The following is a 14,259-nucleotide window of genomic DNA, read 5'->3' as shown; positions in this document are numbered from 1 at the left end:
AAAATAATAATACAAGACGTAGTCAGCTAGACGATGAACTATCAATATTATTAATTAAGTTATTATATGATTCAGTCACACATTTAACAATAATTGTTAGTTCTGTTTGTTGATTCAAGGTTAGCATCATCTGGGGTCCTCTGAGGGTCAGCATCATCTCTTCTCAGGTGTTCTGGATCCAGACTGTGGCGAAACATAGAAACAAAATACATACATCATTAGCATAGCTGCTGATCCAACAAAGTAAAATTAGTTTAACCCAAGCTAATGAATAAAAATGCACCTTTGAACAGATGCAACTACACTCACAATTAAAAAGATACATTATTCGAATGCTTGGCGAAAGAGATGTGTTTTTAATCTAGAGAGAGTGCAATCTAACAGAGAGAGTGTGTCTGAACCCTGAACATTATCAGGAAGGCTATTCCAGAGTTTGGGAGCCAAATGTGAGAAAGCTCTACCTCCTTTAGTGGACTTTGCTATCCTAGGAACGACCAAAAGTCCAGCGTTTTGTGACCTTAGGGAGCGTGATGGGTTGTAACGTGGTAGAAGGCTAGTTAGGTACGCTGGAGCTAAACCATTTAGGGCCTTATAGGTAAGTAATGATAATTTGTAATTGATGCGGAACTTAATAGGTAGCCAGTGCAGAGACTGTAAAATTGGGGTAATATAATCATATTTTCTTGACCTCGTAAGGACTCTAGCTGCTGCATTTTGGACTACCTGTAGCTTGTTTATTGACGAAGTCCAGTCTAGAGGTCATGAATGCATGAACTAGCTTTTCTGCATCAGAAACAGATAACATGTTTCGTAGCTTGGCAATGTTTCTAAGATGGAAGAATGCAGTTTTTGTAACATTGGAAATATGATTTTCAAAAGACAAATTGCTGTCTAATATAACACCCAGATTTCTGACTGTAGAGGAAGAAACAGTACATCTGTCTAGTTGCAGATTGTAATCTACAAGATTCTGTGTAGTGTTTTTTGGTCCAATAATTAGTATCTCTGTCTTATCCGAATTTAATTGGAGAAAATTGTGTGTCATCCAATCTTTTACATTTTTAACACACTCTGTTAGCTTAGATAATTGGGAAGTTTCATCTGGTCTCGTTGAGATATATAGCTGAGTATCATCAGCATAACAGTGGAAGCTAATTCCGTATTTTCTAATAATATTACCAAGGGGCAACATATATATTGAAAATAGAAGGGGACCTAGGACGGATCCTTGTGGCACTCCATATTTTACTGATGATAAATGAGATGACTCCCCATTTAAGTAAACAAAATGGTAGCGATCGGACAGGTAGGATCTAAACCATCTTAGAGCCTGCCCTTGAATACCTGTATAGTTTTGTAATCGATCTATGAGTATGTCATGATCTATGGTGTCGAACGCAGCACTAAGATCAAGTAAGACTAGAAATGAGATGCAGCCTTGGTCTGACGCAAGGAGCAGGTCATTTGTAATTTTAACAAGTGCAGTTTCTGTGCTATGGTGGGGCCTGAAACCTGACTGAAATTCTTCATACAGATCATTTTTATGCAGGAAGGTGCTCAATTGAGCAGACACAACTTTTTCAAAAATTTTAGACATAAATGGAAGATTTGAAATAGGCCTATAATTTGCCAGTACACTAGGATCTAGTTTTGGTTTCTTAATAAGAGGCTTGATAACCGCCAGCTTGAATGGTTTTGGGACGTGTCCTAAAGATAACGACGAGTTTATGATATTGAGAAGCGGTTCTTCAGCTACAAGTAACAGCTCTTTCAGTAATTTAGAGGGTATAGGATCTAATAAACATGTTGTTGGTTTAGATACAGTGATAAGTTTATTTAGCTCTTCCTGTCCTATGGTTGTAAAACACTGCAGTTTATCTTTGGGTGCGATGGATGAAACTGAAGTGTTAGATGTTGTAGAATCTACATTCGCTATTGTATTTCTAATGTTATCTATTTTATCAGTGAAGAAATTCATAAAGTCATTACTATTTAACGTTGGTGGAATATTTGAATCAGGTGGCATCTGGTAATTTGTTAACTTAGCCACTGTGCTAAATAAAAACCTTGGATTGTTTTGGTTATTTTCAATGAGTTTGTGTATATGCTCTGCCCTAGCAGTTTTTAGAGCCTGTCTATAGCTGGACATACTGTTTTTCCATGCAATTCTAAAAACTTCTAAGTTAGTTTTTCTCCATTTGCGTTCAAGACTACGAGTTAATTTCTTGAAAGAGTGAGTATTACTGTTATACCATGGTACAGTACGTTTTTCTCTAACTTTTTTCAATTTGATTGGGGCAACAGCTTCCATGTTGGTTTTGGAGCGTTGCAAAACCGTGACGCAACGTGTCCTTTTCCGTGCTCCGGCATGGTTAGCGCTCACACTGCATGCGAACCGCGCCCGGGTCCAACTGAACCGTGCCCTGGCCCACCTCTTCCAAGCGGGCCAGGGCCGGCCAATCGAGCCGCGCCCGGGCACGGTTTGGAGCACTCACACTAGTCAAACGAACCGCGCTTTGGTGGTAAAACGCAATCGGGCACGGTTCAAACTGGCTAGTGTGAGTACACCCTAAGGCGTCGCTCCCTCTACAATCAAGCCTACACGTCTGCATGGTCTGCTTTCTAATGTTTTCCTTCCAAATTTTTGTTTCCTATTCTAATTTCGACCGTTTGCTTCTTTCTCGTCTTTAATTTTTTTTTAAATCGCAATCTTAAAATTTCTCTATTCGCAGACTCCTTGCCAGCATCTAATTCTACGCAAAATTTTATAATCCTAATTTTCAAAGCATTTTCTGAATTTTCAGTTCTGTTACTACTTAAGGGGTTAGCTAAATCTTCCAACAAAATTAAAGACAAACGTCTGCCTATTACCCTGCCCATATTGCAAAAATGTATTACTTCCATCTGCTATGGCCTTCTTTCTGAGTACCTCAATATTCTATTCGAGGCAGTGTTTTATCTGCCTTCTACGGGTTTATGCGTCCAGGGGAATTCACTTCAAAACTAATCAATTTGATCCTGCTCGCGGTATTTCCTTTCAGATCTGTGATTCGGACCTAAATTCTTCACACTCTTCCTCAAGCACTCAAAAACCGATGTGCAAGGTTCTGGTGTCACCTTAACAATTCTAAATCAATAATAAATTCTGTCCCTTCTCTGCATGGTGAAATTTCTTAAAATCCAACCTAGAACTTCTAAAAACACACCAGTCTCTTTTACCTAATGGAGCACCCCTTCCAAGGCCTGTTTTAGAACTCACTTAACCACCGTTCTCAAAAGTTGCAGTCTATTCCCCTCTCTCTATACTGGGCTTTCATTCAGAATTGGGGCAGCTACTTCAGCAGCTGAACGAGGGATCTCTACATCAGCTGTTAAGATCATGGGCAGATGGTCTTCCTAAGCATTTGAATCATACATCAGACCTGATTCAAAACCATTCTCGAAGCTCAGCAAGCTCTCCTGTAACTAATCCGGTAAATTCATGCAATTACTGGTGGTGTCGCTATATCTGTATGGTCTATCAAGGTCTGTATATGTCTGGCCTTTTGTGGCTATTTCTGTTTGGTCTTTTGAGGCCTGTCTGTGTCCGCCTATCGTGGCTGTCTGTGTCTGGCCTATCGTGGCTGTCTGTGTCTGGCCTATCGAGGCCTGTCCGTGTCTGCCTATCGTGGCTGTCTGTGTCTGGCCTATTGTGGCTATTTTTCTCTACAGTCTATCGAGGCCTGTCCTGTGTCTGCCTATCGTGGCTGTCTGCGTCTGGTTATCATGGCTATTTCTGTTCGGTCTATCGAGGACTGTCCGTGTCTGCCTATCGTGGCTGTCTGTGTCTGGCCTATCGTGGCTATTTCTGTACGGTCTATCGAGGCCTGTCCTTGTCTGGCTATCGTGGCTATTTCTGTACGGTCTATCGAGGCCTGTTTGTGTCTGCCTATCGTGGCTATTTCTGTAAGGGCTATTGGGACCTGTCCTTGTCTGGCTATCGTGGCTATTTCTGTACGGTCTATCGAGGCCTGTTTGTGTCTGCCTATCGTGGCTATTTCTGTAAGGGCTATTGGGACCTGTCTGTGTCTGTCTATCGTGGCTGTCTGCATCTGGCCTATCGTGGCTATTTATGTACGGTCTATTGGGGCCTGTCTGTGTCTGGCCTATCGCACAAAAAAAAAAAAAAACTTTTAATCTAATGTCATCATACTGATCATGCTAACTCTCTCTTTATATTTTTCAGGAAAGAGGATTGCACATAACTTCATAAGTACCGAACTTTCATCTGTGAATATAAAATATTTTAAATATTTAAATTATAGTGTTTTTCATTTTCTGTGACTGAAACAGTCAAATGTAACACATCAGCGAGGCAAAACTGACGTCTATTTGCGAAAATGTGCTTTGATGCACTTGTTTGATAACTTGTGGTTAAAGCACCACTCAGCGGTCAAAAGCTGCAAATGCACTTTACAGACGCCGCGGCGGTAGAAGGGGCGTTTCGGATGTCTACCCACTGTACCTGTATAAAGCTGCAGAAGTAGTTCCCCATAATCAGATTTTAGTCTCTTTTAATATTGTGTGGAAGTGGAATGGCATACAGTTCTTTTTTAGACCTAATAATTACACATTTCCATTTGAGTGATTGAGAATGGACAGCAAACACATTATTAGACACCATATAAATATTGAGGATATACTGTATTTAGCTGAACATCTCTAAAACAAAATTCTTTAGCTAAAACACAGAATCTGTTTGTGGTGGATGCAGAAATTCCCCAATTCTCACTTTTGAAAGACACCAGGGTCATAATTTCAAAGAATGATCCATCAATTTTTATATATTTACCAAGTGCAGTATGTCTTGTTTGGTACCACATAATAGCACATTTTTTCTTGGTGCTACACATTTACCAGTGATATGTCCTTAGTATGGACAGTAATGTGTCTTATTCGCCATATACGGATACTGTAAGGATGTGCCTGTTTGTACCCACTTGTCCGTAAGTACTACATATTTACCATGTATATACATTAGTAAGTACAGTACAGAAAAAAATGAATTTCCATGTATGTACACTACCTATTAGTGATTTTTATTACCCACGCTTGTCCATACATGTACGACTGTTAAGATCAGCCGTGTTTCTTATTTGTTACCATGTTCATACACTTCAGGTAAGTACCTTGTGTTACCACTCATTTCCTGTAGGTACAAGATATGTACCAGATAAGTTCACATACTGTAAAAGGAAGTTACATTAAATTGAATTGAAGTTAAATTATTTCATTACATGTATGTAATATGTGTGTGAAAAATAAAGAAACTTGAACCAATTTGTGTGGAACAGATTGACATTTATGCACCTGTCAAATCTCATTCAGTGTTATCTCATTATTTTTCCTAATGTCTCCATTAGTTCGTTAACACACCTGATTCATCAGCTCTATGATTGAAACGGTATGAATAAACTCAACTGGATGTGAATGTCTGTTAATGCTTTTCTAACTCACAATATAAAGGTTAACCAGTTGTAAATGAAGCTGGTTGAAGCCCTCTGCATAACTGTGACACAAATACACATGTATTGATTATTTACTCATGTGTAGTTTTTTTTTTCTTCAAATTTGAATCCTAAACATTTATCTACTGAAACTGCCATTCAATATGAAAATATCATTAAAGGTCCAAAACACTGGTTGCAAGCATGTTTGTATACAGGGAAATGATAATTTCAGAAGAATAAATCAAAGTTTTGATTTGTAAAGTAAAATGTTTCATGGATGAAGATGATCAGTTAAAGCAGTCAGTGATGCTGCACACATGAACACAAACACATGAAATATCCCTCACACTGCCAGCAAACAGAGAGATTTGGTCTGTCTGCGGTGACTCTTGTAGCGGATTCAAGAGGTTTCATGTTTTCTGACACCTATAGAAAAAAAAAAAAAAAACTCCAAGTGAACAACGACCACAAAACACGCTGAGCATCTCAGAACAAAATCTCCAGATGCTCTCCTGAGAACCAGACTGAAAAACCTGATCAGCTGTCTGGACTTTTGATGTACCAGCAACAACCTGAACATTTCAGAAACTTTACAACATCACCTTGAACCTCATTTACATCAACACAATCCTCATAGTTGAAACACTAATTTTCAGTGTCCTTCTGCAGTGAGTTGAAGTTCCTTTTTACACGAATACTTGAAGTATTTGACAGTGTTCTCAAGTCTCACACTTTGGCCGTAAGACTAACACAGTTCAAACGCTCACACACCACACTGTGTATTTCTCAAGCTGAAAAGGCAATGCCGACCAACTTGTCCTGCAAGCTTTATATATAACGGTGTATATAATGCACTGAACACAAAGTGAAGTTTCCTGCCCCCAGCACATATCTCAGATTGTGTTCGTTGCTAGGCAACATAGATGCGCGATCACACAGAAGTTGACAGAACATTCTCGGTCACTGTGCGTTCGTTACTAGGTAACCAACAACATCACGCAAACACACGTCGTGATGGAGAGGGTCAGTCGGAAGAAAGCTTGTATAACATTTTTAGGCGAGAACATTTAACATACAGCCCATTGTACACATTATTATTGATGCAGCAAAAACTCTGCAACTACTTTGCAGCCAGGCCAGAATCTTTGGCTCAGTTTAACTAGCTAAAGTTATCTGAAACTAAGGGAAATGTTAGTGGGTATGAGAAGGAATGAAGATGTATCTCTTCATTTTATTTTAAATTATATATTATACTGTATTAGTAGTATTTCTAGTTACATTAAGACTACATGTATTAAAGCAAAGTGCTTTGGGTAATATTTATATCCTGTCAAAATATACATTGATTAATCATTGCCATTGCATTTTTATATTTTTCAAAGATGTCATCAAAATGAGCAACAAACACTTACAACACAAAACACATTTCATAAACTGGAGTGTGTACTCGTGTACGCACACACACACACACACACACACCTTAATATGGTAATATGTCCATATGTTCCCAATTTCCCACCACACAATAAATATCGAGTGAGAATCATGCCAAAACCTCACACACAAACAAAATGTGTTTTACTCACACCCAACGATTCACAAACAAACTCAGTGTGGTTTGCAAATACAAATCATCACTCACAAACTAATGCATTTTGTTCTGCAAATAAAAAACGTAGCTATCAAACAAACACAGTACGTTTTACATATACAAAAAAACTTATTTCTTCCATGACAAAAATATCCAAGTACAAACTAAAATCTTTCAAGTACAAAAAAAATCCTTCAATTAAAAAAAAAATCTTTCAAGTAAAACAAAATCCTTCAAGTACAAAACAAAATTCTACAAGTACGAAAAACTGTCACGTGACTTTTGCCACTAATTTTTTGCCTTGCTGATCCACACGCAAATGCCTTCAGATCCACACACATGCTAGTAAACTGTCATGTAATTCGCACTTACTTGGCGCCGCCAACGACATGGAAACAGGAGAGAACAAGAAACGCTAGCGTGAGTGAGAGACGTTTTGAACACGATGAGCGGCAAACAGGTGAGTTTCCAGTCATTGCTGGTGAAAAATCAGCCTGAAGGGGTTGTTATTCGCTATAACAACCGCCTCGCTATACACGATCCCACTTATTACATTGCTACCTACAAAATAAATTAATAATTTGACAAAATTTATTGATTTTAAAAACGATTGTATTGCTTCCGCTAAAGAAAATAGTCCGTTCCGCGTCCATATCAACGGTCTGTTTATCATGGCAAGGGTGTGTTTAGACCTCCAAATCAACCCTGGTCTTCTCCTGCTAGTGTCTAATAGAATATAGAGGCTTCATTCCATGTCAAATCAGTCAGAATCCAGGAAAGTGGTTGCAGCAACATCTCAGATGAAGAATTTTTCTATATTATGTTTGGGTCCCAAAACCAAGGCCTGTAAAAATATTCAAATTTTTGTCAGTCCTTGAGATTGTCATTCTTATAGAATCAGAGAGAGAGAAAAAAAACTATCAGAGAACCATGTTTGGGCATTAATATCTTAAAATGTTATTCATAGCCTCACCAAACTTTGCAGGATGGAAGACAAACATGTTCTTAGTATAACTGAACCAAAGTTTGTACTGCATGTCTATTGAGATTCTACAAGGCCCTAGATTTGGGTAAAAGATTTGGTTCTCTGATAGTGTTTTTGATGATATAAAAATGACAATCTCAAGTACTGACAAAAATATGAATATTATAAATATTACAAATATAATATAGAAAAACTCTTCATCTGAGATGTTGCTGCAACCACTTTCCTGGATTCTGACTGATTTGACATGGAATGAAGCCTCTATATTCTATTAGACACTAGCAGGAGAAGACCAGGGTTGATTTGGAGGTCTAAACACAACCTTGCCATGAAAAACAGACCCTTGATATGGACGCGGAACGGACTATTTTCTTTAGTGGAAGCAATACAATCTTTTTTTAAATCAATAAACTCATTTTTAAATCAATAATTTGTCAAATTATTAATTTATTTTGTAGGTAGCAATGTAATAAGTGGGATCGTGTATAGCGAGGCGGTTGTTATAGCGAATAACAACCCCTTCAGGCTGATTTTTCACCAGCAATGACTGGAAACTCACCTGTTTGCCGCTCATCGTGTTCAAAACGTCTCTCACTCACGCTAGCGTTTCTTCTTCTCTTCTGTTTCCATGTCGGTGGCGGCGCCAGGCAAGTCGCTAACAGCGCCACCTGCTGTTGTGGAGTGCGAATTACATGACAGTTTACTAGCATGTGTGTGGATCTGAAGGCATTTGCGTGTGGATCAGCAAGGCGGAAAATTAGTGCCAAAAGTCACGTGACAGTTTTTCGTACTTGTAGAATTTTGTTTTGTACTTGAAGGATTTTGTTTTACTTGAAAGATTTTAGTTTGTACTTGGAGGATATTTTTGTCATTGAAGAAATAAGTTTCTTTGTATATGTAAAATGTACTGTATTTGTTTGATAGCTACGTTTTTTATTTGCAGAACAAAATGCATTAGTTTGTGAGTGATGATTTGTATTTGCAAACCACACTGAGTTTGTTTGTGAATCGTTGGGTGTGAGTAAAACACATTTTGTTTGTGTGTGAGGTTTTGGCATGATTCTCACTCCATAAATGAATCATTATACCATTTCGTCTAGACACATTCAAAATGCAAAAATATTAGTTTTTCCAAACTATTTAGAGCAATGTTATATTTTTGTAATTTTTGTATATGTGTAATTTTGAAATATAACGTTAAAGTTAGTATAGTTAGCAATTAATATAATTAACTATAGTTGTAAATTCAATTTGTGCTGGTAAATTATGAACAATGAGTCAATTAAGCTCCTCCCCTAACTTCATGTGATCTCACTCTAAGCTTTTGAAAAAACTTGAGAACCCTGATTTACAAAAAAAACACTTCCTTTCTGCATAAATACTGGCCACACAAACAGATGAGGAACACAACACAGTCCACTACAGAGAGAGAAACTAGTGTTAGTTTACTGAATGTGGAAATGAAAATATAGAAAGGGTAAAACTCAGAGAAGAAGATAGTTGATGTCTAAAAATATGTGAACGTCGTACGAGGTAAAGTCAGAACAGATATCAAAGATTCAACGCCACGAGAATCCAGTCATATAGCACGGATAAAGATTCAATAATGGACTCAGAAGACCGAATAGAAAGGATTTTTGATATCTACGTCAGTGCAGAGGCTGTAAGAGACATGGAACATAAGAAAGAGACAGAAGACTTCAACACAGAAGAACCCCGAACACCTCGACACACAGGTAACTGAGATTAAAGGACATTTTCTGATTATTCTCTCTCTTCCAGGTCCTCCAGTATGATCTGACATGCTCCATTTGTTGATGGTGGTTAATGCTTTATTTTTTTCCTGAAAGTGACTGACCGTTTTGCTAGAGAAGACACTTATTTATCAACCAGGGTCATGTGGATTAATTTAAAGCTGCTCAAATATGGATTTTTGAACTTTAGAAAAGGTTTATTTTGAGACCTGTTCACGTTTTCCTCCAAAACCAAAAATGTATCAAATACAGTGACATACAGTGAAACTCGGATGAGTAAATAACCAGGAAACCATTTTTGAGTGAACTGTTCCTCTGCATTTACTTACAAAACACAAGAACAAAAACCACACTAATAAACATCTGACAAGCGTTAAAGTTAGTCTACAGTTCACATGTTTCAGAAGATGTGAGTCGTATGATATGAGGAAGTGAAGAGACTAACATCATATCTATCCTCTTCAGGAAGTGATGGTGTGATGATCAGAAGGTCCAGAGCAGCTGCAGTAGTGTTTGTGCTGCTGTGTGCTCTTCTGCTGACTGCACGCATTATACTGTGTGCCACCTTCACTCAAGAGAGACGACAGCTGATGACTAAGATCATTAACCTCACTCAAGAGAGAATTGATCTTCAGAAGAAGTTTGCAGGTAAGTTTCTTCAGTCTTAACTTGATCTAAAGCAGACTCAGATTTTAAAGTGGACTGTCCTGGATCTGTTGTGTAGCTAATGCTTGTAATTGACCTTTCTTTAGCTCTTTATGTTTATAATGATTAAAGGGGGGTGAAATGCTCGTTTTCACTCAATATCCTGTTAATCTTGAGTACCTATAGAGTAGTACTGCATCCTTCATATCTCCAAAAAGTCTTTAGTTTTATTATATTCATAAGAGAAAGATAGTCTGTACCGATTTTTCCCGGAAAAACACGAGTGGCTGGAGGCGTGACGTGTGGGCGGAGCTAAAGAATCACGAACACGAGTAGGCTATTGGGTTGAGCGCGTCTGGAAGCTGTGACACCGTGAGGACAAAACCAACCAAAACAAACCACGACTAACAGTCAGATTCAGCCGTATAATTATGATCCAGAATCAGATCCAGAGGCTGAAATTGAACAAGAGCAGCAGCAGCAACAACGTCTCTATGTGGTATGTACTGAAACTGTATATATTTGCTTAGCGGTTTTGGAAAATGACTAAGTTCCACTTTGTCGTCTTTTTTTTTTTTTAAGCTGTACATGTGGAAAGCGCAGTTTGATGACAACATCGCATGTTGTTTACTTGTTGTGCTTACGCGCCGATAGCTAAGTTAACAACACAGAGATATTAGAAGCAGTTTTACTCACCGCCTGCGGTTCCAACACACGATCGTGACCCTTTTTCGTTGGGACTGCATTATCCTTAAGAAATAAATGATGTGCAAATCTGGCGTCAAACCTGGCCTTGTTTGTAAAACAAGCATCTTCGAAATGCAGGGAACAAACAAAAACACTTGCACAACTCCGTTGATGCTCTGTAAAAATAAACTCCATTCACTGGTTCCTTAATGCTGTTTCTCTTTTGGTAATCTGTGCAGGGTTGTCTTGCCCTGGCAACCAAAAACACACTTCTTTTGTGACTTTTCACGACGCTCTCGCTCTGATCAGTGAAGTCTGTTGTGCTCTCAGTGCTCTGCTATACAGGAGCGCGCGCTCTTCCGGGAGAAGTGCCTCAGGACCCATATAAGGAAATTCTGCTCCATCTAACGTCACACAGAGCCATACTCGAAAAAAACTTTCCGAAACTTGTGACAAACCGGAAGAGCTTTTTTTGGAACAAAAATACTCCTTCAAACGTACAACTTAATTTTTGAAACTTTGTCCATGTTTAGCATGGGAATCCAACTCTTTAACAGTGTAAAAAACTCAGTATGCATGAAATAGCATTTCACCCCCCCTTTAATGATAATTTAGGGAAAAAACATTCTCTTATTTGATAATCAATCTTTGGCCTCAAATGAGACACTAATGAGATCAGTTTAAAACACTGTTACAGAAACCTTCCTTTGAGAAACAGGTTTCCTTCTGAAAGTCATTGTCTGTTACAGTATACAACATAAACAGAGCGTACAGATACAGTGAAATTAAGAGATAAACTGTAAAGAGATCTTGCACTCAAAAAGAAAAGACCTGAAAATTTAATATTCAATACAGTATACTGTCAGTTATTGTACAGTAATAATACTATAAACAACTACAATAAAATATACACTACTAGTACAAGTAACATAAATAACCTTTTTAATTTGGTTTAGATTCAAATTTAGTTCAAGTATCCCTAGCCCTAGTAAAAAAAACAATTTATTAAAAGTATATTTATTTCATATTAAGAATAATTCAAATCTATTGACATATTTACGGATATATCGTTCTAAACTTACTGATATAACATTTATATTTCAGCTTTATTTGTAGTGCTGCTTGTGCACAATGCACATCTCTCAATATGAAGCCTACAGTGTGTTTAAATGTCACTGTTGATGAGGATTGTATGATCTCTGAATAATATTTAATGTCTTTAAATGCAAGATATTTCAAGTGTAGCTGAATGTATAATTGCTATAGTCCCACTTTAACACAATCAATTAAACTTCAGTGTATCTCTAGTTGATCTTCAGCACTACTTCTGCACAATTCAAATAAATAAAGTACAGCGTTAGTTGTTCCAGTTTAGCAGACTTTAAGTTTACCAGTTTAATACACCACAAGTACAAGTGCAGTGTATTTTTATTAAGTAAATAAATATGTAAATGTATTTGTAGTATAGTTATCATGAAATAAATGTATTTCAAATGCATTTTAGTGTATTTCTATTTCACTAGGGATGACTTATCTGTGTTTATAGATGGATGGAAGTGTCATCAATCCAGTCTTTATTTATTTTCCTCTGAGACGAAGAGCTGGACTGAGAGCAGAAGATACTGTAGAGAGAGAAAAGCAGATCTGATCATCATCAACAACAGAGAGGAACAAGTGAGAGTGTGTGTGTGTGTGTGTGTGAGAGAGAGAGAGAGAGCGAGAGAGAGAGAGTGTGTGTGTGTGTGTGTGTGTGTGTGAGAGAGAGAGAGAGAGTGTGTGTGTTTGTGTGTGAGAGAGAGAGTGTGTGTGTGTGTGAGAGAGTGTGTGTGTATGTGAGAGTGTGTGTGTGTGTGTGAGAGAGACAGTGTGTGTGTGTGTGTGTGTGTGTGTGTGAAAGAGAGAGTGTGTGTGTGTGTGTGAGAGAGTGTGTGTGTATGTGAGAGTGTGTGTGTGTGTGTGTGAGAGAGAGAGAGTGTGTGTGTGTGAGAGAGTGTGTGTGTGTGTGTGAGAGAGTGTGTGTGTGTGAGAGAGAGTGTGTGTGTGTGAGAGTGTGTGTGTGTGAGAGAGAGAGAGTGTGTGTGTGTGAGAGAGTGTGTGTGTGTGTGTATGTGTGAGTGAGTGATCGTGGTGTTTAGTTTTTAAATCAAAGATGTGCTGAAATCAGTCTGTGCTCGTGTTATAAATCATGTTATTGTTTCTCTTCTCAGGATTTTGTGAAGAATATTTGTGGTTCTGATCATTTCTGGATTGGTTTGACTGATGTTGAAGAGGAGGGCAGATGGAAATGGGTTGATGGCAGCAACATCAACATCACCTCTGGGTGAGAAATCACTGAACTGAACTGATTATTATTTAATAACTGATTGTCTCAGTCAGTATCATATCACACAGAAAGCAGCTCTGATCTAACACTGATCTGTTGATGCAGGTTCTGGAAGTCTGGAGAACATAAACAGCCAAACAACTATCAGGGAAACGAAGACTGTGCTAACACTCATTCATCAGGATGGTTTGATGCTCAATGTGATAGTAGTCTTAAATGGATCTGTGAGAAGAGTATCCTTAAATGATACATTATAATAAAAATGTACATATATGCATTATAAACAAATAAATATGTCGGTAATTTTACTTTTTTTTTAATGGCACATTAATTAGGTTATTCTGTAAAAACCAATAAGAAATAAATAGAAAAAACATTGTAATATTAAAATTTACATACTTTTTTTTTATCACTTTTTGAATTTTAAAGATATGAACTAAAATCTGAATGTGAAAAACAACAGCGATGTTTCTACAGACTGAAATAAAATCAGAAATACACTGATATAATAGAAATATTCATAAAAACAGCATTGATCCAATATTGTTAACCAAAATGATCATGATTTTAGGAGTATTACTCAGTACATCAGTAAAGTTTGATTTGAAATGTGACTCCTGCAGCTTTTTTGTAATTACAGTATGACAATAAACATGATTTACTTGTTTTCAATAACTGGTGTGGAAGATTTTTATTAGTAAGATTTTAATCAATCAAGAATAATCAATGTGAATCAAGCCATTTTTGTTGCTAGTTGTTTTTCCATTATAATCCTATAGGTAATG

The 14,259-nt window shown here is 37.6% G+C and overlaps 1 protein-coding gene across 1 annotated transcript in view; it reads left to right on the top strand.

The window, feature by feature from the left end:
• Positions 1 to 9,461: 9,461 nt before the first annotated feature.
• Positions 9,462 to 14,259, top strand: part of LOC127968328 (CD209 antigen-like protein C) — a 71,212-nt gene continuing 66,414 nt past the window's right edge. The window contains exon 1 of the mRNA XM_052569473.1: positions 9,462 to 9,801. Coding sequence (XP_052425433.1) covers positions 9,672 to 9,801 — 130 coding nt within the window. The 5' untranslated portion in view covers positions 9,462 to 9,671. The remainder of the gene's footprint in view (positions 9,802 to 14,259) is intronic.

The sequence above is a fragment of the Carassius gibelio genome, chromosome A4 (genome assembly GCF_023724105.1).
Source record: "Carassius gibelio isolate Cgi1373 ecotype wild population from Czech Republic chromosome A4, carGib1.2-hapl.c, whole genome shotgun sequence".
NCBI classification, from domain to species: Eukaryota; Metazoa; Chordata; class Actinopteri; order Cypriniformes; family Cyprinidae; genus Carassius; species Carassius gibelio.
This window is presented reverse-complemented; position numbering and strand designations above follow the sequence as displayed.